The sequence below is a fragment of the Megalobrama amblycephala genome, linkage group LG17 (assembly GCF_018812025.1).
Source record: "Megalobrama amblycephala isolate DHTTF-2021 linkage group LG17, ASM1881202v1, whole genome shotgun sequence".
In the NCBI taxonomy this organism is placed as follows: Eukaryota; Metazoa; Chordata; class Actinopteri; order Cypriniformes; family Xenocyprididae; genus Megalobrama; species Megalobrama amblycephala.
Window position 1 is genome coordinate 13,917,652 of NC_063060.1, and position 24,262 is coordinate 13,941,913.

At 39.5% G+C, this 24,262-nt stretch overlaps 1 protein-coding gene across 1 annotated transcript in view; it reads left to right on the top strand.

Annotated features, from left to right (window-relative positions):
• nyap2b (neuronal tyrosine-phosphorylated phosphoinositide-3-kinase adaptor 2b) overlaps window positions 1-17,615 on the top strand; it is a 40,359-nt gene extending 22,744 nt beyond the window's left edge. Inside the window, exons 5-7 of the mRNA XM_048163674.1 lie at window positions 14,852-15,718; window positions 16,136-16,233; window positions 16,317-17,615. Of these exons, the coding sequence (XP_048019631.1) occupies window positions 14,852-15,718; window positions 16,136-16,233; window positions 16,317-16,547 (1,196 nt within the window). The 3' untranslated portion in view covers window positions 16,548-17,615. The remainder of the gene's footprint in view (window positions 1-14,851; window positions 15,719-16,135; window positions 16,234-16,316) is intronic.
• The last annotated feature ends 6,647 nt before the right edge of the window (window positions 17,616-24,262 follow it).

The window sequence follows — 24,262 nt, forward strand, 5'->3', positions numbered from 1 at the left end:
TTTCCAGTCAGGATTTAGACCGTACCATAGTACTGAGACTGCTCTCATTAGAGTTACTAATGATTTGCTCTTATCATCAGATCGTGGTTGTATCTCTCTATTAGTGTTACTGGATCTTAGTGCTGCATTTGACACTATTGATCACAATATCCTTCTAAATAGACTCGAAAACTATGTTGGCATTAGTGGAATTGCATTGTCATGGTTCAAATCATTCTTATATGATCGTTATCAGTTTGTAGTAGTAAATGAAGAGAGGTCATATCAATCACAAGTTCAATATGGAGTACCGCAAGGCTCAGTACTAGGACCGTTGCTTTTCACTCTGTACATGCTACCCTTGGGAGATATCATCAGGAAGCATGGCGTTAGTTTTCATTGTTACGCTGATGATACTCAGCTCTATATTTCTTCGCGCCCTGACGAAACGTACCAATTCGCAAAATTAACAGAACGTATAACCGATATAAAAAACTGGATGACCAGTAATTTCCTACTACTAAATTCAGAAAAAACAGAGATTCTAATTTTTGCACTGAAAACTTCTTCACATAATAACCTAGAATACTGTCTAACACTTGATGGCTGCTCTGCTAAGTCTTCGTCGTCAGCTAGGAACCTGGGTGTGCTTTTTGATACCAATCTTTCATTTGAAGGCCATGTTACTAGCATCTGTAAAACCGCATTCTTCCATCTTAAAAATATATCTAAACTATGACATATGCTCTCAATGAATAATGCAGAACAGTTAGTTCATGCGTTCATGACCTTGAGGCTAGATTACTGTAACGCTCTACTGGGTGGTTGTTCCTCCCGCTTGATAAATAAACTACAGCTTGTACAAAATGCAGAGCTAGAGTTCTTACTAGAACTAGGAAGTATGACCATATTAGCCCAGTTCTGTCATCACTGCATTGGCTTCCTGTTAAACATCATATAGATTTTAAAATCTTGTTACTTACTTACAAAGCACTAAATGGTTTAGCTCCCCTGTACCTAAGTGAGCTCTTAAAGCATTATAATCCTTCACGTTTATTGCGGTCTCAGAATTCAGGCCAGCTGATAATACCTTAAATATCAAAATCAACCGCAGGCGGTAGATCCTTCTCCTATTTTTGGCACCTAAACTCTGGAACAGTCTTCCTAGCATTGTTCGGGACACACTCTGTCAGTTTAAATCTAGACTAAAAACGCATCTCTTTAACCTGGCATACACATAACACATTATCAATTTATATTTTCAAATCCATTAAAGGATTATTAGGCTGCATAAATTAGGTCAGCCGGAACCGGGAACACTTCCTATAACACCAGATGTACTCGTTACATCAGAAGAAGAATGGCATCTACGTTAATATTAGTCTTTCTGTTTATCCCGAGGTTTACCGTAGTCAACCGGATCCGGGCCGTATCCAGATGAGGCCGAGGACCGGTGCCCTGACACAACCATAACGCAGCCCTGAAGTATCAGCAGAGATTGAGTCAACTAGATTATCCATTGTGAAGGCCTCATCGACACGACAGCCAGTGCCACAGTTCCTCAACAGACCGTCCATAACGGCGTGATGAATACGATCCTCAACTGGACCACAACGCAGCCCTGAAGTTTCAGCAGAGATCGAGTCAGCTAGATCATCCATTGTGAAGGCCTCATCAACGTGACAGCCAGTAGCACAGTTCATCGACAAACCGTCCATACTGGCATGATGAATACGATCCTAAATCGGATGGAACTGGAATAAATACTTTGAATGTTGCGATCCTTTCAGACTTATGATAGCAACCTGAATCGTAACAAAGCACTGTATGCCAGAGGAGAACTGGCCCCCCGACTAAGCCTGGTTTCTCCCAAGGTTTTTTCTTCATTTTAACACCTATTTGCCACCTGTTTGCCACCTGATGTCACCTGTTGGAGTTTGGGTTCCTTGCCGCTGTCGCCTTTGGCTTGCTTAGTTGGGGACACTTGACATTTAACTTGACATTCGATATTCAACAGTATTCTTTATTCTTATTATTCAACAGTGCTTTTGATCTGCCTGCATTGACACTATTCTTTAAGAGCTGCTGTGCAGCCAAAATTATATACCAGTTATCACTGTAAAGCTGCTTTGACACAATCTGCATTTTAAAAAACACTATATAAATAAAGGTGACTTGACTTGACTACCTGGCAGTACACAGAAGGCAGAACCTTCAGTGACTGTGGATAATCAAAAAGGCTAAAAAATCTGGCATAGCACAAATTGTATTTTTATGAATTTTATAAAGCAAGAGCAACAATAGGCAGGTGTGTGTATACATAATATAATCTTTAGTCATTAAAGGTATAGTTCACTCAAAAAAAAAAAAAATTCTTTTCCTCATCATCATGTCATTTTGTCTGCAGAACACAAAAGGAGATATTTTACAAAATATTTTGTTTGTTTTTTTGTACATACACTGAAAGTCAATTGAGTCCAAAACAACATTGGACCCTAAAGACTTTCATTTTATGGAAAAAAAAAAAAAAAAAAACAAACAAACAAACAAACAAAACGCTTAGACAGTTTTGAAATGATCTTCTTTTGTCATCCACAGAAGAAAGAAATGTATATATGTTTGGAATGACATGACGGTGAGTAAATTATGCTGGTCAGTCTCATCTCACTAATAGTTAGCACATGCACGGACGCACGCATGCACTTACACACACACAGTTTTGTATCAAAAAGTGAGGACATTCCATAAGCGTAATGGTTTTTATACTGTGCAAACTGTACATTCTATCCCCCTACACTACCCCTACCCCTAAACCAACACATCACAGAAAACATTCTGCATTTTTACATTTTTAATAAAACATTTAGTATGTTTTAAAAAGGTGTTTTAAATATGAGGACTCATTAAATGTTCTCATATTTCATGTTTATGTCATAATACCAGTGTAATACCCATGTCAGTATACAAATTTGCGTCCTCATAAATCACAAAATCATGCACACACGCACACACGCACACATGCACACACACAAATCTTATTCAGGCTCAATATAATGTTATAACAGACTGATTTAAGTTAATGTGTTAATTTATTTTTTATTTTTTCTACAACTGTGGGCACTTTTGACTCTCCCAAATAAAAGAAAATAAAAAAATCAGTCAATTTTAATGATCACAGTCTGTAATACATATAAAAATGTTGACAAAATTGAATGTAGACATTAATATTTTAATCTGGAATATTTTTTTCTTACAAAACATCCTTACCACAACATTACAATAACGGTAATTTTATACACTTTTTAAAAAAAAATTCTATAAAAATGTAATACATTTACATAGTTACTTTCAAGATTTGTCCATTTTTGTAAATACCGATATTCAAAAATAATTTAAAATTAGGGGATTTTATGATATTCTTTATGCCATGAAAAATTTTGACGCTAACCTTAGATATCAATTGTTTTAATACATGCCAAAGACAAAATATTTTGATTTTTATGACAAATATTGTAATTTTAATGTGTAAATCATCTCTACTAAAGGGTTCAAATTTTTGCAAACAGTCTGATTAATAATTGAAATAAGTTACAGTTTGTGTTGGTAAGGACACAATGTTAATTAAATCTGCAAGCAGCGATGAAAGGGCCCTCACACCCGGGCTCACTGCCACCCGATGGCCTTAGGAAAACTGTGAACAGTGGGCGACATGCATGAAAGCGAGTAAATACAGGAGAATCATTTCAAAGTGCCACACTTCCTTCTGCCAACAGGTGGCGCTTTGACCATACCTAAATATTGCAATGTAGATGTCATCAGGCCAGGACTATTATCAAACATGTGAAGTTTGGAGCAGATCGGACATTGTATACCCGAGTTACAACAACTTTGTGTTTCATGGCGAAACATCAAACTTTGTCAGGCCACCATGGACACACCCTCCAGAGAAAACTCTAGATTTTCGCAATGAAACGTTGCAAAGACCTTTAAATTAGACTGACCAAATATAACACTGATCTGTTTAAAGCTCTAGGAGGAGTTTGTTAAAGTACAACTTCTGGAAATGGCAAAAAATGGCAAGTTAATTCAAAATATCTGACTTCCTGTTCGGTTTCAGATTTTGCTCCAAGACATTTTTTGTAGGTATTGGGCTGTTAAATGTGTGAACTGAATTTCAAAATCTACGTGAAATGTAGCATGAGGGGCACTTCGTTAGGTGGCGCTATCGGGCCATTTTGCCACGCCTAATTCTGCAACCCATAACAGACGTACATTTTCACCACTTATGACAAGTGTGCAAAGATTCATGAGTTTTCGAGCACGTTTAGGTCCTCAAAAATGCGATTCACTTTGGAGAATAATAATAATAAATATAGCTGCAAGCAATGATGACGGGCCCAAGCCCTGTGGCACCGCCTCCCTGGTGGCTTCAGGGCAACTGTGCACGGCGGAGAAAAGGGCATTAAAACAGTTAAACATAAAAGGTCTATGTAAAATTCATACCATATTTACTGCAGCAGCTGGTGCCCATATGAACAAAACCACAACAATGAAACCCATGCGATCATTAAAATGTAGATGAATTTCATGTCATAGAATATCATAAGACAATTTCAAATGAGTGCTGAATACCATCCTAATCTGCCATGTTTGCATTTTTCTCAGACAACCACTTTAAAAATTCTAGAGCAAACTACCTACTGTTATGTGCGCAAACTCAACAGTACTCTGAGAAATCTAATCCAGTGTAATGTGAATGTCTGTGATTGCTCATGTTGTATTATCCTAACACTTCTCAGTGTAATTTTTGACCTCCCTGAGCTGTTGTTTGCGCAATAATCTTATGCACCAAAATCATGCTTTCATTTAATTTCAGTATGGGTAGTATTTGATGTAAAAATAAAAATTATATCAAATTAATAAATAGAGCCAAATCACGGAACTTGCAAAGATGATTTAAAGAATAATAATAATAAATATAGCTGCAAGCAATGATGACGGGCCCAAGCCCTGTGGCACCGCCTCCCTGGTGGCTTCAGGGCAACTGTGCACGGCGGAGAAAAGGGCATTAAAACAGTTAAACATAAAAGGTTTATGTAAAATTCATACCATATTTACTGCAGCAGCTGGTGCCCATATGAACAAAACCACAACAATGAAACCCATGCGATCATTAAAATGTAGATGAATTTCATGTCATAGAATATCATAAGACAATTTCAAATGAGTGCTGAATACCATCCTAATCTGCCATGTTTGCATTTTTCTCAGACAACCACTTTAAAAATTCTAGAGCAAACTACCTACTGTTATGTGCGCAAACTCAACAGTACTCTGAGAAATCTAATCCAGTGTAATGTGAATGTCTGTGATTGCTCATGTTGTATTATCCTAACACTTCTCAGTGTAATTTTTGACCTCCCTGAGCTGTTGTTTGCGCAATAATCTTATGCACCAAAATCATGCTTTCATTTAATTTCAGTATGGGTAGTATTTGATGTAAAAATAAAAATTATATCAAATTAATAAATAGAGCCAAATCACGGAACTTGCAAAGATGATTTAAATATCTGTCTTGGGTAAAAGTAAGGTATGTGTCTAGATTTTTCTGCTTATTTATTCAAGTTTGTTATAAACAGCCACTTTTATATAAAATCATGCGAAATTCATGTAAATATGGGTTTTGAATTAATTAGAATTATATAAATAACTAATTTAAATACATATGTGTCGTATGTGATACTCGCAAACGCAACACATGACCTTCTGTAATGCCCATGTCTACAAAACACACAAAAAAAAAAAAAAAAAAAGTAGTCTTGTCTAAATCAATACATGAATTCACAGTTGACGGGTAATAAGAATTGTAACTCAAGTGTCATTTAGAAAAGTAGTCTAGTCCAAATAGTGATATAGTGTCATAGATCAATTTCAAATGAGTGAGAATTTATCATTTGCAGTGTGTTTTTATATTTTAATTAACCTAATTATCAAACTAATAATATAATACTATGTTGTCACACTTCCTGCTGCCAGTTGGTGGCGCTATAACTTTGACTCAATATAGTCATATCCATGTGATCAGCCTTGCACAACGAACACACAGCTGAAGTTTGTATGTGCAAAGTTTTATGAGTTTTTGAGCATGGTAAGGGCCCCAAAAGTGCCCGAATAGACGAAAAGTAAATAAATAAATATATCCACAAAGCAGGATACTCCTAGGCAGATCCGCATTAAAGTCGCCAAACCCGTGTGACTGTCACATTAGTTTTGGCGCTGCCCAGAGGATCAGCTCCGCCTCCGGGCGACACCGTAAATTCTACTGTCATTCAGCGGATCCTGAGCGAACCCATGTCAGATCCGCGGGCGCGCACGCGCCTTTACTGTAACGGTTGTATCAATTTGCGGGTCCCAAAATAATAAATAGAGCCAAATCACAGAACCTGCAAAGATGATTTTAATATTAGTCCCAGGTAATAGTAAGGTACATGTCTAGATTTTTCTGCTTACTTATGCAAGTTTATTTTAAACAGCCACTTCTATAATCATGTGAAATTAACTTTAACAGGGTTTTTTAATAAATTTAAATTATATCGAAAAATAATTTAAAACTTATAATTTTAATTGTAAAAATAATAATTGGAACTCAAACGACATTTAGAAAACTAGTCCTGTCCGAATAGTGATATAGTGTCATGGTTCAATTTCAAATGAGTGTGAAGTTATCATTTGCAGTTCAAAAGTTTATCAATAAATGGGTAATCAGTAAAAGGGTTAAAGACCACATATACGCAGAGACAGAGAGAGAGAGAGGCAGTCAGAGACCCCCTCCCCCCCAAACACACACAGACAGAGACCCACACACACACACAAAATGAGTGAGACTGAGGGAATGAAGGGGGAGGGGGGGAGCACAGAGAGAGTCAGAGTGTGTGAAAAATACACATTCAAACCAAAATATCTGACTTCCTGTTGGCTGGAGCTAATGACTGTAAATTAGAAAGTTATGTAGTTATTGTAGTAATGAGAGCAATATGTGTACCATGTTTGGTGACTGTAGGTTAAACTAACCCCCCCCCCCTCACTTTTGTCAAAAGGTGGTGCTGTAGAGCCCCTGCTCCTTGCCCATTTCTAAGGTTTTGCCCATGTCTACTGTCTGACAGTATTGATGTGTGTGTCAAGTTTCATTCAATTTGAAGCATGTGAAGAGCCTAAAAAATGTCCAAGAATATTATAAAAGTTTGACGTGTTGCCATGGCAACAATATTTAAGATATCACAAATACATTAACAGGTCTACATTCACCATGTCTTGACATTATTTTGGTGAAGTTTGAAGCAAATCGGATGAAAATAAAAGGGTGATCTCATAGCATTTTGAAAGTAACACACTTCCTGCTGCCAGTTGGTGGTGCTATAATTTTGACTCACAATAGTCACATTCATGTGATCAGCCTTCTACAACGAACACACAGCTGAAGTTTTATAAAAATCAATCAATGTATGCAGACCTTATAACAAATTTTGTGTTTCCCTTTTCTCGCCGTAAATTTGTTGTCTCGCCACGACCAAACCTTTCGAGATATCAAAAATCTGCTGGCAATTTTTTCATCATCAGTGTCTTGACTTCATGCTGACCGAGTTTGGTGGTGATCGGATTAATCGCCTAGGAGGAGTACATCAAATTCCAGAGCATGCAATTTTCAATCAACCCATAATAACTGACTTCTTGTTGAGCTGGCGTGTAACTTAGAGTTAGCAACTTAGGAAGTTGTTAGGCCCAATGAGGTCTATATGTGTACTGAGTTTCATATTAATACATGCAAACATGTGTGATATATGGCCAAGTTTTCAAAGCCCATTCAAGGGGGCGCTGTCGAGCCCCCCTGCCATGCCCGGCACTGTACCAGTACCAGCTTCTGCCCGGCACTGATGACCGTGGGTTCCGATGTATGTGCAAAGTTTCATGAGTTTTCAAGCCTGGTAAGGGCCCCAAAAGTGCCCGAATAATCAGGAAAAAAAATAAAAATAATAATAATAATTATTATTATTATTAATAATTATTATTATTATCGGCTTGGGCCCTAATAATAATCCTAAAGAAAACAATATGGCCTCCAGCCCTTTACAGGGCTTTGGCCCTAATAATCCTTAGGGATCAAGTGAGCCCTGTGCCATTAGTGGCTTGGGCTCTAAATATAGCTGCAAGCAGCGATGATGGGCTCAAGCCCGGTGGCTTCAGGGCAACTGTGCACTGCGGGCAATGGGAATTTAAAACGGTTAAACATAAAAGGTCTATGTCAAATTCACACCATATTTACTGCAGCAGCTGATGCCCATATGATCAAAACCACAACAACCCAAACCATGCGATCATTTAAATATAGTTGAATTCATATAGTTGAAGTCAATTTCAAATGAGTGCAGAATACCGTCCTAATCTGCCATGTTTGCGTTTTTCTCAGACAACCACTATAAAAATTCCAGAGCAAACTACCTACTGTTATTTGCGCAAACTCAACAGTAATGTGTAATGTGTCCAGTGTAATGTGAATGTCTGTGATTGCTAATGTTGTATTACCCTAACACTTCTCCATGTATTTTTTGACCTCCCTGAGCTGTTGTTTGCGCAATAATCTTATGCACCAAAATCATGCTTTCATTTAATTTCAGTATGGGTAGTATTGATGTAAAAATAAAAATAATATAAAATTAATAAATAGAGCCAAATCACGGAACTTGCAAAGATGATTTTAATATCTGTCTTGGATAAAAGTAAGGTATGTGTCTAGATTTTTCTGCTCACTTATACAAGTTTGTTATAAACAACCTCTTTTATAAAATCATGTGAAATTTATGTAAATATTGGTTTTGAATAAATTAGAATTATATAAATAACTAATTTAAAGACATGCGTCATTTGTGATGCTCGCAAACACAGCACATGACCTTCTGTAATGCCCCTGTCTACAAAACACACACTCTCCTTTGTAAAAAAAAAAAAAGAAGAAAAAAAAAAGGTAGTCTTGTCTGAATGAATACATGAAATCACAGTTGACGGGTAATAAGAATTGTAATTCAAGTGTAATTTAGAAAAGTAGTCAAGTCCAAATAGTGATATAGTGTCATTCCACTATATCAGAGCGTATGTCATTCCTATGGAAGTTGAAAACACTCGCTCTTCTCCGATTGCTCTGTGCCAGTTTTTTAACCAGAGGGAAGGGTTCTAGCAGACCAATTACAGCGCTTGTGGTCCGCGTAGAATTGACGCATTGTTACATTTTTGAAGAGGTGCACGTCAGGCTATGGTGTAGGCTACGTGTGGTACAAATAGCCTTACGCCGTAGCTATGGCGAACACTCAACGCAGAAGTATAAATCAGTCTTGAGTCTGTAAGAAAAGGGTTAAAGAACTGATCAAGGGAGAAACTGACACACACACCAAAGTGAACCTGTGGGAGGGAGCAAGGGGGAGGGGAAGGAGAGAGAGAGAGAGACAGAGACAACCCATAATAACTGACTTCCTGTTGAGCTGGCGTATAACTTAGAGCACGAAAGCTGTTAGGCCCGATGAGATCTATATATGTAGCGAGTTTCATACTAATGCATGCAAGCGTGTTTGATATATGGACTAAGTTTCGGAGCCCATTGAAGGGGGCGCTGTCGAGCTCCCCTACCACGCCCAGGTACCAGCTTCTGCCCGACCCTGATGGCCGCGGATTCCGATGTGTGTGCAAAGTTTCAAGAGTTTTCGAGTATGGTAAGGGCCCCAAAAATGCCCGAATAGTCGGAAGAAAAATAATAATAATAATCCTAAAGAAAACAATAGGGCCTTCGCCCTAATAATCCTACAGAAAACATAAGGGCCTTCGCCTTTGTCTTGGGCCCTAATAATCCTAAAGAAAACAATAGGGCCTTCGCCTTCAGCTTGGGCCCTAATAATCTTAAAGAAAGAAAACAGTAGGGCCTTCGCCTTTGCCTTGGGCCCTAATAAAAATAATCCTAAAGAAAACAATAGGGCCTTCAGCCCATTACAGGGCTTTGGCCCTAATAATCCTAAAGAAAACAATAGGGCCTTCGGCTTGGGCCCTAATAACAATCCTTAGGGGATCAAGAGGGCCCTGCGCTATTAGTGGCTTGGGCCCTAATAGTAATCCTTAGGGGAACAATAGGGTCTTCGCCTTTGGCTTGGGCCCTAATAATAATCCTAAAGAAAACAATAGGGCCTTCGCCTTTGGCCCTAATAATCCTAAAGTAAACAATAGGGCCTTCGCCTTCCCTTATAATCCTTAGGGGATCAAGAGGGCCCTGCGCTACCAGTGGCTTGGGCCCTAATAAATGGAGCAGATGCAATAGGGTCCTTGCACCATGTTAATAATGTAACCCTAACAATAGGTTACTTTAGAAAAAACAGTAACAGACAAAAACAGACGGTACTTTGTTAAAGATACTAGAGGTATTGCAGTAAAGATTGGGTTAAACTGATTTTCTTGTTTCAAAACTAATACATTTATGAATTTCTATTATTCTTTTGTTTATCCTCCACTGTCTTCTTTTCTGATTTGTCAGTTTATCTGCTCTTTTTTTTAATGCTCTTTTTCTATAACTCTTCATATCTGACAGGGTATTTTCTCATTACCTCTGTGCATTTCTGTCATCTGATTGCAAATGAATTTGGTATCATCTAAGGTTGCAAAAATGGCATGTTTATATTTGAACTACAATAGATTTAACAATTGCAATATACACTGATCAGCCACAGCATTAAAAACCACCTGCCTAATATCATGTAGGTCCCTCTCATGCTGCCAAAACAGCTCTGATATGTCAAGGCAAGGATTCTATATGACCTATGAATGTGTCCTGTGGTATCAAGTTGCAAGGTGGGGCCTCCATGGATCAGATTTCTTTCATCAAGGACATCCCATATGTTCAAATGAATTGAGATATGTGGAATTTTGAGGCCGAGGCAACACCTAGAACTCTTTGTCATGTTCCTCAAACCATTCCTGAACAATATTTGCAGTGTGGCAGGGTGCATTATCCTGCAGAAACAGGCCCCCTTCCATCAGGGAACACCATTGCCTTGGTCTGTAACAATCTTCAGGCAGTTGATACATGTCAAAGTAACATCGACATGAATGCTAGGACGCAAAGTTTCCCAGCAGAACATGTATATATACAGTTTTCAAAGAAACATCAAAATACACTTTACATCTGCCCAGATTACACCTGTTTCACACTGCAAGCTTGAGCGGCTACATATAAGTGAGCATTTCTTTACAAAGACAACTATAACTTTGTTTTTTTAAGTAGGTCATTTATAAACTCGATAGTCTTGAAAGTTTGCTAACATGGGGAGGTAAGCTTTCTGTTTACAAGACAGCAAACTCGGCAAAAAAAAAAAAAACAAAGACCACAAACTCGGGTTTGATTTGGGTACTGCTGCCTTTATAGCCTGCCTGTCTGTGTAATAAGTAAAATAATGTTTATATATCATATTTTCTGGCTATTTTACTTTAGTTTTTTTTTTTTTTTTGAATACACCATACTTTCACCTAAAATAAATAATTAAAAACAAGTTAAATGGGAAAATCTTCTATAAATATTTTGATTCCTAATTTTCTTTTCTGACATACTCAAATTCTTGTTAAAACACACTAGACTTACTTATTCTGTGCATTTTAGCACTTTTTGTGTGAAATCATATTTATATTGTCCATCAAAAGTGTACTTTCACTTTCACCAGCACATCAAAAATAGACCCAGCACCGAAACGATCGTGGCACTGCTGCTTCTGCTCTGCTCCTGCTACACGCTGCCGCGCAGCCAATGCGTGTGTGTTTTTTTTAATTATTATTTTATTGTAACCACTTACAAACAGACAAACAAACAAAGGTACATAATCAAATTATTGAATAAAACAACATATGATCAGCCAAAGGTTGAGCATATCCAGTAACAAACAGAGATCACAATAAAACAAACTGACACACACAAAAAAATAAATAAATAAATAAAATTTAAAAAAAAATAAATTAGATAAATCTAAAGGGGCTTTTTAAATTAATTTATACGTGTCTAACAGAGAAATAAACTTGAGGGCTTTCTTGTTTTTAACCAATTTTAAAGATTTGCACAAGAGTTTAACCTCATTCATCCACTGGTTAAAGTTAGGTTTAGATTTAAGCCATCTGCACTTATTAATGAAAAACTTTCCAAGACATAACAAAAAATTAAAAACAAAATCAAATTCTTTGTTTTCCAGACAAATACCAAACCTAATTATCTTTACATTAAGAGGAGGGAGTTCAACCTCCCTAGACCAGTTCGGCATATCTCTCCAAAAAGGTTGCACCATATCACAACAAAAGAACAAATGCTCTAAATTTTCAATATTTGTTTTATAAAAAAAAAAAAAAAAACACAATTATTCACATCAAAATTAAATTTCAATTTTAAAATTTCATTGGTAGGATAAATCTCATTCAAAATTTTGAAGTTCACCTCCTTAGCTTAAAGTCTCGTTTACACTGCATGCGCGTGCGCCGCGTTAAGCCCCGGGTATACTTAAATTTCCGCACCCGGAAGCGCCGTGTCCGCGCGTCTTTCAAAGTATACTAAACCAAGGATGCACGCGGATGACAGAGTTCGAAACATGCGCAGTGCAATTTTTTCTATACTATTACCAGACAACCGGACATTCGCTGGGCAAGATCGGAGAAGAAAAATAGTGCAGCCACCATCACAACATAGTTCAGAAGATACACCAAGAGAATAGGAATCAAAAATGATGGAGAAGGCATGCTTTTGAGTTTACTCGTCTTATTTTTGAATCGTTCTTTACACACTCTTCTTTGACGACTGCACATTGTGCTCAGTACTGTGCGTATTGCCACCTAGTGGACTCTTCTTTCCTGCTTGCGCATGCGCCGTTGCACGCACACCATCCGCGTGGTCTCGAAATTTGGGCTGCGCACGGACGGGGTGTGCGGCTGGCTGCGATGAACGCGGATACCCGGGGCTTTAAGGCTGTGACGCGGCTACCGGAGCTGATACACGCTCACTCTAGTTAATGCTTGTGTTTACACCAGCTGCGCTGCGGTGAGTTTGAGAAGTGTGCCAGAAACTTATAGAAAATTCCCTAATTTTAAATTTTAGAAATTCCCATTTACTTATATTACAAAAGAATCATCTCTCTCTATAGCCCTTATTAATTCTTTGATGTTATTGCAAAATTCTTCATTATGTAGAAGATAGGCACTGCACTTCCAGTAACCTTTGTTTCTAAATTGCTTAGATTTGGGTTCTAAAACAAGATCTATAAAGCAATGATCTGTTAACGGAGCTCTAGAAATTAGATTGTGAAGTATATTTTAAAATGTTGTCACTGACCATCCAATAATCAATTCTAGACTTGCTCTCCCCATTAGGCTTAAACCATGAAAAACATTCAACCTCAGGATTTAAATATCGCCAAACTTCATTAGAATTATTTTCTGTCTTCAAAAAATCAACACTAATATTGAGCCGGCCCTTGTTAAGTCCAGGATGCCATTCCAGTCCTCTCCAACTAAAACATTATCAGATGGGTACAGCACTTTAGTTTCTGAAATTCTCTTTGAAATATCATCAACTAATTTTTGGTTTTGAGCTGCATTGTTAAAGCCCTAAATATTAATTAAAATGAAAAAAAGAACATCAATTTTCAGTACTACCATCAACCAATGACCGCTTTCATCAGCTTTATAAGTGATGACTTCCCCAGGACATTTATTGAAGCATATTGCCACTCTTCCAGAACGATTTGAACCATGACTGAAAAGTATTGTAGAAACACACAGTTAGCTTTTTGTCCTTACAAAATAAAAAAGAACAGCTTTTCTTTAAACAATGTCCTTTAAGCCCCTAACATTCAGTAAACCAAAAATAATTTTGTCCTTAATTATTAACATTAGAACAGAAAAAAACACAAAGAAAACTAGTAGTAAAAACACAAATTGAACTACCACTAGTAAACTCAAACTCAGTCTCTATGTGAACCGTAGCCTTTAGATAGAGCTCCAGTGCCCCACTGAAAAGTTTCCAACTACCTGTAAATTCGAAACGTATCTCTTCATCCGTCGACTTCAATCCGACGTCCTTCTATGAAACCGTATGGACCGTGAAAAAAAACAAGCTTTCCTGCCCTCTTTGCTTGAGGCCACAGCTTTCGTCGGTCTTCCAAATCCTCCCTTGAAAGCATCTTGGCGAATCGAACTCCTTCCGCCTTGCAGATAGGAGAAGTTTTGGTTCGACGCCAGATTTCATCCTTCACCCGCCTTTGAGTGAACAACATGATAACATTCCTGTTTTTATTGTCCATCCTTCTTCCCAGCCAATGTACACTGCCAATTTACCCAATAGTATTTTAACACCTTGGATTGTCAGTTGACGAAAAACACTGCATATTTGCAGCCATAGAAGCAAATAAATTGGGTCAGAGATTGCAATTATGTGTCCTCAATCTGGCAACACACATGAGCATCAAGTCTGAGGAGGAGAGGGCAAGGGAAACAACTCTCTCCAATATTTTGAATTTGGAATGCAGTACCCATTTCAACCACTAGCTGTCAATATTATACTGCAACTTTATGGTAGGGTTAGTAGAGTAAGTTGACATGTACATGCTAATTTACTTATAGTCAGTAGAATATATGGGGATATATAATATATTTTGAGTAGATATTAAGCAGACAATGAGAGTTAGTTGACATGTATTTGCAAAGTTACATATTGTTGGGAGAATGTCTAAACTGGACCTTGAAATAAAATGTAAAATATAGTTGTTCAGCATGAGATCACTGAAATATCTGTAATGTTTCTCTCTTTTAGTTGAAACCAGGGGAAAGGGTCACAGTTCTGAGTCCAAACGGGAGCACAAGGAGAGGAGCCATCACAGCAAAGAATCGAAGCGAGATAAAGACCGCAGCAGCAGTGGCAAGTCCTCTCATCGACGGGACAGCAAAGACAAAGAGCAAAATTGCATCGAGGCCTTATCTCGACATGACAGCAAGGACTGTGGCTACAGTAATGCTGAACCATTAGCCAGAAGGGACAGCAAGGACAGTGGATGTAATGGCCCAGAGCAGGGGCCCCAACAAGAAAGCAAAGATCGAGGGAGTAGCACTGAGTTACTGCTTCAACGAGATAGCAAAGACAGGGGCTGTAGCAGTGCAGAACCTATCACCAGATGGGACAGTAAAGACCGAGGTTGTATTGGTCCAGAGCTATTCCCTAGGCAAGACAGTAAAGAACTGCTAAGAAATGGTCAAGACACCCGACGTGACAGCCGAGAGAAAGTTTGCTATGGGATAGACCTTCCTCCCAGACATGAAAATAAGGAGCAGGGCAGAATAGGCTTGGAAAGTCAACGAGATAGTAAAGATGGTGGCAAGCATGGCATAGAATCTGTTCAGGACAAGGAAAAGAGTAACCACAGTGCAGAGAGCATGCGGGGGAGCAAGGAAAGGATCAGCAATGGCAGTGATGTCATGAGCAGGTGGGACTGCAAAGATAGGGGTGTACACACAACTGAGACTTTACCCTGGTATGAGGCAAAAGACAGAAGCAACTATAACGCAGAATCACCCAAAGTACAGGACAAGGACACAAGGACTGGATCTTCAGCCATGGCGTCATCCAGTCGTTCTGGACGATCCTCCATGAGTCCAAATATAATATTGGGGAACTCAAACTCTGGTAAGTTTTGAGCACTGCTTGTCAACTGATGCTGCTGATGGACCAAATTATGTACTCTACTAGGCCTCCTAGTCTGGTGTTCAGCTGTTTTCTCAGCCTGACTAGCTAAAAAAAATAGTTGAAACCTCTCTAAAACCAGCCAAAAGATTGTCCCGATCTGGCTGGTGTGTTTTTTTTTTTTTTTCAGCAGAGTAAAAGTCAAGTCAAGTCAAGTCAAATTTATTTATATAGCGCTTTAAAAGGCAGTGTTGGTTGATCAGCTTCCTTATAAATTTGCTAGTCCAGCAATAAACAGCCTGATCTATTCTGGAACAGCACAGAAATTCATGCTGGTCAAAGCTGATCTTTTCAGCTGGAAAGACAATGTCATAGCTGATTTTTCATGTTCATCTGTTGAATTTTTTTTTTTTTTTGCAGACCTTAAGACAGTTTCAAAGGCAGGATGGTCTTCTTCCACAGCAGTAGCACCATCTCCAATAGGCACACCTCAGAGACAGCCTTCTGATGTCCAACAGGTAGTGTCTTTATCACTGAACTTTTATTTTTGCAGCTGTAAAATAACTGAACTGACAGCCTATCTTCTCCATGTGTCCAATAGATGCCCCCTATGCCATGGCTATATGGTGACAGCACCATGCTGGAGATGATCGAGAGGAAACAACGCCTTTGCCGGGAGATACGCTCTCGTCAGCGGCTTCCTGATCGTAGCCCACGCAAAAAAGAAAGCCTGCCTACGATGCTCAGTTGGAAGAAAACAAACGGGGCGAAGAAGTACAGCCCACCCCCCTACCCAACTCAGACTACTGTCTTCTGGGACACGGCCATTTGACTTGGTCTTGTGAGCACTTTAGGGTCATGCTCTGCCCTTTATTTTCAGGCAGGGTTGAAGCCAGTCAGAGTGTGCTCCCACCTGAGGATGGGTGGGTGGGGTTAATATAGCAATATTTCAGAGGTTGCAGTTTATGAGGTTTTCGTATCATTGTTAATATCTGATATTTTTATACTCAGTGTGATTCCTTAATGACCTAGCATCAATAGATATTTTCTAAATTAAACAGAATATCTTTGCAAAGATTATGTAGCATTAGTCCAATGTAATTGTTGTTTTTCTACCTTTAATTTATTTCCATTTTTTTTTTTTTTTTTAACATCGCAATACGCAGTCAGTATCTTTTTATCAATAGCTTTGACTTAGCTTTCTATTTCAGGACCTCTGGAAATGACCTTTCTGTGGTATTTTACCACTCTGAATGAATTCTGTTTCAACACTGGATGTTATGGTGATTGGATTAGGGCTAGCTTACTTCTCGCTGCCTTTCCACACATTATTAGATCATTTATTTGAATGTCTAATATTAAGAAATAAACCAATAAAGCATTTCTCAAAAGTCCTTTGAGAAGGATTTAATTGTTTTTAACCACAATCTTATTTGTTCTGCCTTTATTTTCTGTTGTGGTAGGTTGCAGAGAGTATGACTCTGATTTAAGGTCAGGTCATTGCACATGTTCTGTGTAAAACAGAAAATGTCTCTTTTAAGGGATGTTGTAACTGTTCTGTGTGTACATGGTGTGTAGAACTGTAAAAACAAGGGGTGACCCTCTCCTTTTTGGGTCTGTGGCAATAGCTGGCAGGTGCCAGTGAGAATCCTTCAAAGTGCACAGCAAGGATGGTCACCCAGAGATAAATGACAATCTGGAATATCAAAGTTGTATTTTTTGCATCTCAGCATTATTGAAGAATTGTGTACATGGATAATTGTAAAACGAAAAGATTTTTGTGCAATGGTCTTGTATAATGACTGAGCCATTATTTATCATACATTAAAGGGTTAGTTCACCCAAAAATGAAAATAATGTCATTTATTACTCACCCTCATATTGTTCTACACCCGTAAGACCTTGGTTTATCTTCGGAACACAAATTAAGATATTTTTGATTAAATCCGATGGCTCAGCGAGGCCTGCATAGACAGCAATGGTACTTCCTCTCTCAAGATCCATAAAGGTATTAAAACATATATAAATCAGTTCATGTGAGTTCAGTGATTCTATCTTAATATTATATTATATTATATATCAACTATGCAGGCCTAGTTGAGCCATCAGATTTAATCAAAAATATCTTAATTTGTGTTCCGAAGATGAACAAAGGTCTTAGGGGTGTAGAACGACATGAGGATGAGTAATTAATGACATTATTTTCATTTTTGGGTGAACTAACCCTTTAATGGAGTAGATTGATTGGAAATTTCAGACAGACACAATATCTATATTAGCAACACAAACCAATGACTGATAGCTCTCAGCTATTGTATGTAGTACCCATGGCCGCATGAGGGGCTTTTGCACCGGAGGAAACTTTTCATATTTCCTAGAACTATTGGCTGAATTACCTGGATTTCATTGGAATAATTTTAGTTTAGAGTAGGGTCTAAACCAGCACTATATGAACTATCAGTGATGTAAGTGTACACTGACTGGTCAAACGCATGTCAAACAGTGGCACCCGGCATTTTTAAAAAGCTGTGTAAACATATTTACTTCACGAACATGGAAAACAGTGATAACGGCATTTATCTGTTGTCTGCAGGGTTGTATTCTTTTCTCCGCAACAATATGTAATACTGAAAGTTGTCATAGGAGATTTTGTCTCTTAGCCCAGTTTTTGCTCTTTCAGTCGCCCATGACAAACAACACACACAGCTCCGATCACGGCATCCTCCATCCACCGTTTTTTAGAGTTTGTAAATGCTGTGCTTAAAGGCAACACTGTTGGCCGCTTCAGAGTTTCTATTCCAGGTGTGAATGCAACCAATAAAATGGCCCGGGAGAGAAATTAGTTGTTTTATTAGTAATGAGTTCCTAGAACTATTCGGTGTGAAAGCCCCTATGGTCTGGTAACAGGAATTATGGCTGCATAAACAAAGAGGCTGTACACAAGAGAGCTGCAATTCCACAATCCTTTGCCACATATTACCTGACTGGATACATACAGTTCTCCCTCTACCTCAACCTCTCAGATCAGTTCAAGTGGTCATTCATTTGCACAACAAATGCAACATTGCATTGCCAAAGTACTTAGATCTTGTAGTAAAAAATTCCCTCCCCATCCCCCTGTCTCATTCTTCCCTTTGACCTCTATGTTTGAAACTGATGCCTGTACAAAATGTGTTGCCTTGGAGACCGGTGCTCACTGTAACTGGGTCACACTGGGTGAGAGGTCGCAAAGACTGTAGACTATCAGGGGTAAAGGTATCGTGTACCAGTTGCTAGTTCAAAGGCGTTTTGGATTTTGGGGAGAAATAAAACTATTAAACAGCTGAAATAGCGTTTGAGAGTATGAGACAGATTGTCCATTTTATTTTCCATTATAGCAGTCAAAGAGGTTGAGTAACCTGATCCAGATTAGAGATTAAGGGGAACAAATAACCGAGGTAGCACTTGGACTGCAGTCTCAAAAATATGAAGGTTGTGAGATGTTGTAGCCTGTTTATTTGTATGTGTGCCAAGCTACATTGTATGCAGATCAACAAAAAGATGATTGTTTGAAATGAACTCTCTTGTGGACAGAGGGTGCAGTTTAGAAATGTAACAATGTAAATCTCTTTGTATGTAAAATGTGCACTGTGACAGGTAGAAGGCCTATGTCCTTTGTCTTATTGCACTGAGTGTTCTCTTATCTGTACAGTAATGTTTGAAAAAAGTATGCTGATTGTCACAAGATACTTTTCAAGATGAAAAATAAATATAAACCTCAAACTTCTGTGATGTGCTGAGTCTCTAGCTTCTTGCATTAGTAAATCTTAATCAAAATGATGCCACTCAACTGTACAAAAATCTTTCATGTTTGAGGCTACATTTATCAGTGTTGGGGGTAACACATTACAAGTAACTTGAGTTACGTAATCATTACTTTTTCAAGTATCTAATAAAGTAATGCATTACTTTTTTCAATTTACAACAATACATACAAGTTATTTTTTCAAATAAGTAATGCAAATGACTTTTTCACATTTGTTGACTGACAGCTCTCCTGTCCCCATGTTGAGAGAAATAGAGTGCAGAGGTGTTGGGTGCGCTGTGTAAACATGATGTGGTTACTGTAGTTCTAGACTAAATGTGAATATGCAATTAATCTTACTTGCACGACAACATTCAGTATACCTCAAAATGAATTAAAAACAGAAATGCAATATCAGAATTTTACGCAAACATATAATATTAAATTACACAAATATACTTTATGTATTTAATCTCACATTATCAACCAATGTCTTTGCTGCTGACCTTTAATGATCTAATTCAACCATACTAATACGATTTAGAAATAACTTTCTATCCTAATTTTCTTTAATCCAGATTGGCAGCACAGCTGAAAGGTTTGTTTGAGCTGTGCCCTCTACTGTACAGGTGTGAATATGCATTTCCTTTAGCCTGAGGCTCATTCATTTCACTTTTGGTGTGAAAGGGCCATTAAATTTGCCACAAATAGAACTTTTGTTGTAATTAAAAAACAAACAAGCAAGCCCAGCCCAGGTGAGAAAAAGTAACACAAAAGTAATATAACACATTTCTTTTTATAAAAAGTAACTGTCATGGAGACTACACTGTTGTGTCGTGCACAGATGAATTAGACACAGGAAAGTAAGATGAAGTAGGATTCCTTTTTAATAATTCCATGCAACAGCACAGCCATGTATACACTCTACCTCTGCACTACTTCACTGGTTCCTCTTTTCTTTTCTAACCCCTTAGTGACACCTAGTGTCAAAACAACATAACATATTCCCCTTTTACTCAAGAACACTTTCACCTAAAAATTACCTTAAGAACACATATCTGTAACTCAGTTTCTTTTCTTTGCAAATAACTTCCTTTACTTTGAATGCACTATTAAATATGGAATTCAAGAAATATCCAATGTAACAGCAGGTTCCAAATACACATTTTTTTTTTTTTTTTTTAGTGCACAAAGTCTTTCAACCACCTTGGAGAGTATCTCACACGCTGAGGACGAGTTAAAACACACTCATCAGGCTCAGATCTGGGTACATTCACCTGCTCCTTAGGTGGTTGCGTAAGCCAATCAGCCACATCGGCTCGGTTTGATCCACTAGGAAAAAACGCCAGTTTTGAAGCATACCATTTCTTACCGTCGGAAAGAATAAAAGTATTCTTCCCCACTTGATCTCTGATTTCTTTTGGCTCTGAAAATCTTGGTTGTCCTTTTGGTACGTGCCAAGGAAGCTTAACACGCACTTTGTCTCCTTGTTTTAGAAGAGTATGATGTGCTTTGCGCTTCGTGTCAAACCACTGCTTCATTTTAGCTTGTTGTGCCGGCACTCGCTCACGCACAACATCAGTACGCGCTCCCGAAGGTAGAGAGGGCAAAACATCAAGGCGAGTGCGCATTTTTCTTCCATGCAACAATTCAAAAGGAGTCACGCCAGTTGTGGAATGAGGAGTTGCTCTATAGACGTGGAGAAATTCTGTGACTGTCATTTTCCACGGTTTCGACTCAATTATTGCAGACTGAATGCAACTCTTTAGCACTCTATGGAAGCGCTCAATTGCTCCGTTGGCGGCTGGATGGTAGATCGGCGTGCGCACATGAGCAATGTCCCTCGCTTCAAGAAAGGCAGAGAATTCCGCAGCTGTAAATTGAGGTCCGTTATCCGTCACTAAGCACTCCGGGTTCCCATGACGACTAAACACAGAGGTGAGGAAATGAATCACTTGCTTTGCACTCACTGAAGACACGAACGCAACTTCAGGCCATTTACTATGATAGTCCATCAGAGTAAGGGCATAGCGGCAATCCCAGCTAGCCGACTCGAATGGGCCCACTACATCCATTGCTAGTTTTCTCCATGGCTCAGCAGGAAAGGGCACAGGCTGAAGTGGGGCAGAATGTACTTTAGCGGTTTTGTCCGAAGCCTGACACAGGTGGCATGACGAAATAAAGTGCATAACCGACTCATCCATCCGCGGCCACCAGTACAGATCACGCAGTCGTTGCTTAGTACGCACGATGCCCTGGTGTCCCTCATGTGCGAGCATCACTAACCTATGGCGTAATGACACAGGTGCAATGAGACGTGATCCCCTAAGGATGAAATCGTCCGTTGCAGCAAGTTCGTGTCTCAATTTGTAGAATGGCAGCAGAAGGGGATCAACATGTGAAGAAGAGCGCGGCCAGCCTTGCTGTATCTGTGCGCGCAACTTACACACCTCAGGGCAGGAGGAAGAAGCAGTTGCAAATTCTTTTGGGCTCACCGCGGTCAATGCAGAGGTAAGCAAAGCTACTTGTTCAGGCTCATTGTCCGCCTCACTTTCCATAGAATCAAAGGAAGTCGTGACAGACAGTCAGCAGTGAAGTTATGACAACCTGGCCGGTAGATCACTTCGTAATTGAAACACAACAAGCACGAAGCCCAGCGCGCGATATGCATTCCTGCATGGTCCCCTCCTTTCGTAGTGAGTAGAGTGGTCAATGCCTGATGATCTGTACGCAATTTGAATGACCGACCCCACAAATATGTCCTCCATTTCTCGACCGCCCAAACACAAGCGAGGGTGTATCTGAGAGAAGACAGCCCCAAGGCCATAATCAGACGCGTCAGTTGAGATAAGCGTGGGCAGATCGGGGTTATAAAGGGCCAAAGCAGGGCTGTCAACAAGTAGCTGTTTGACTTCAGAAAAACTGTTCTGTGCTTCTTCCGACCAGGAAAACTCTGCATCCATCTGCAAACAGGCGCGTAATGGCTCAACCACAGAAGCGAAATTCTGAATGAATTTACTGTACCACGACAGCAGGCTGAGGAAAGAGCGCAGCTTAACAGCATCCGTTGGCGCCGGGGCCTGTAGAATTGCAGCCAGGTGTTGCTTGTCAGGCTTGATACCCTGTGCTGTAACTGTGTGACCCAGGAACTGTAGGCTGGTTTGTCTGAAGTGACATTTTGCAGCATTAATTTTTAGTCCTGTATCATGCAGACATTGCAGAACGGCTTTCAGTGAGCGTTCATGCTCCTCAGCAGTGCGTCCCCATATAATAATATCATCCAAGTAATTTGCCACGGTCGGTAAGTCATGTAAGATAATGCGCATCATCTTCTGGAACGCCGATGGTGCCGAAGCCAACCTGTACGGAACCCGGCAGAAACGGAACAATCCCTTGTGCGTGATGAAAGCAGTTAAGTCTCTACTGTCAGGATGTAACATGACCTGATGATATGCGCTTTGAAGGTCAATAGTTGAGAATAATGTAGCCCCACTAAGTAATGAGAGTAACTCGTCCATATGTGGCAAGGGATAACTGTCAGTTATGATGGCTTTATTGGGCTCTCTGAGATCGACACATAGACGGATGCCACCCGTTTTCTTTTGCGTGACGACGATCGGAGAAACCCAGGGTGACGCATAAATTTTTTCAATAACTCCTTCTTTGAGAAGGTGATCCAATTCCTTGGAAACAGCAGAGCGCACCGACAGTGGTAGGCGGCGCAGTTTTTGACGGACCGGGGCAACATTCTCTGAAAGCTTCACTTTGTGAACAAAGCCTTTAGCGCATCCCAGTGTACTCGGAGGTGCGGCTATATTTGAGAGGCACATTACAGGCGCAGTAGGGGCCTGAGATCCAGGAAGAGAAAGAGGTGGAAGCAAACGTTGGCCCTCGAAGCGCAAGCATAACCCTTTTATTAGATCCATGCCCAGCAAAGCAGTTCCAGATTCAACTATGAAGAATTTCGCGGAACATGTGACCGCATCTCTAGACACAATGACGGGCAAGCAACCCAATACACAGATTGGTGCACGTGAGTATGTGACCAGGCGAGCATTAGGTGGCTGAAGGGGCACGGAACTAAAGTTGGCATCATAAATGGACTTTGGTAAAATGGAGACGGGTGAGCCAGTATCCACCATCAACTCAGCTTCCAGTGTAGCAGCGGAAGCCTTTATAGTGACAAGACAAACAAGCTTATTTGTAGTCGCTTGGTCATGCATGTAAAGAACAGTGTACTGAGGCAGTTCAATTTCGTGCACTGTACGTGTGTCAGCCGATCGACACACTCGGGCAAAATGTCCGGTTTTCTGGCACTTTTTACATTTTGCACGGGCAGCGGGACAGTTTCGAGTGTTTGCCAAATGTTTGTCAGACCCACAGCGGTAGCATGTGCGGGATGATGATGTAAATGGTACAGGTCCAGATGAAGAAGGATAGGAGGGCTTGCATGATGGTTTATGACGCCTCCGACCTGAAGCATCACTTGACAGCGACTGTACGGCTTGCACAGATAGGGTCTGGTCCCCTGCGATACTCTTTGCCTGTTCACTTGCAGCCTCAATCTGAGTAGCAATTGTAATTGCCTTTAACAAAGTTAATTCAGTTTCGAGCAGCAGTCTTTCGCGTATGCGGTGACTTGCAACATGTTCAATTAGCTGATCTCTGATCATATCATCTGTATTCGCACCAAACTCGCATTTAGAAACTAAGGGCCCTATTTTAACGATCTGAAACGCAAGTGTCAAAGCGCGAAGCGCAAG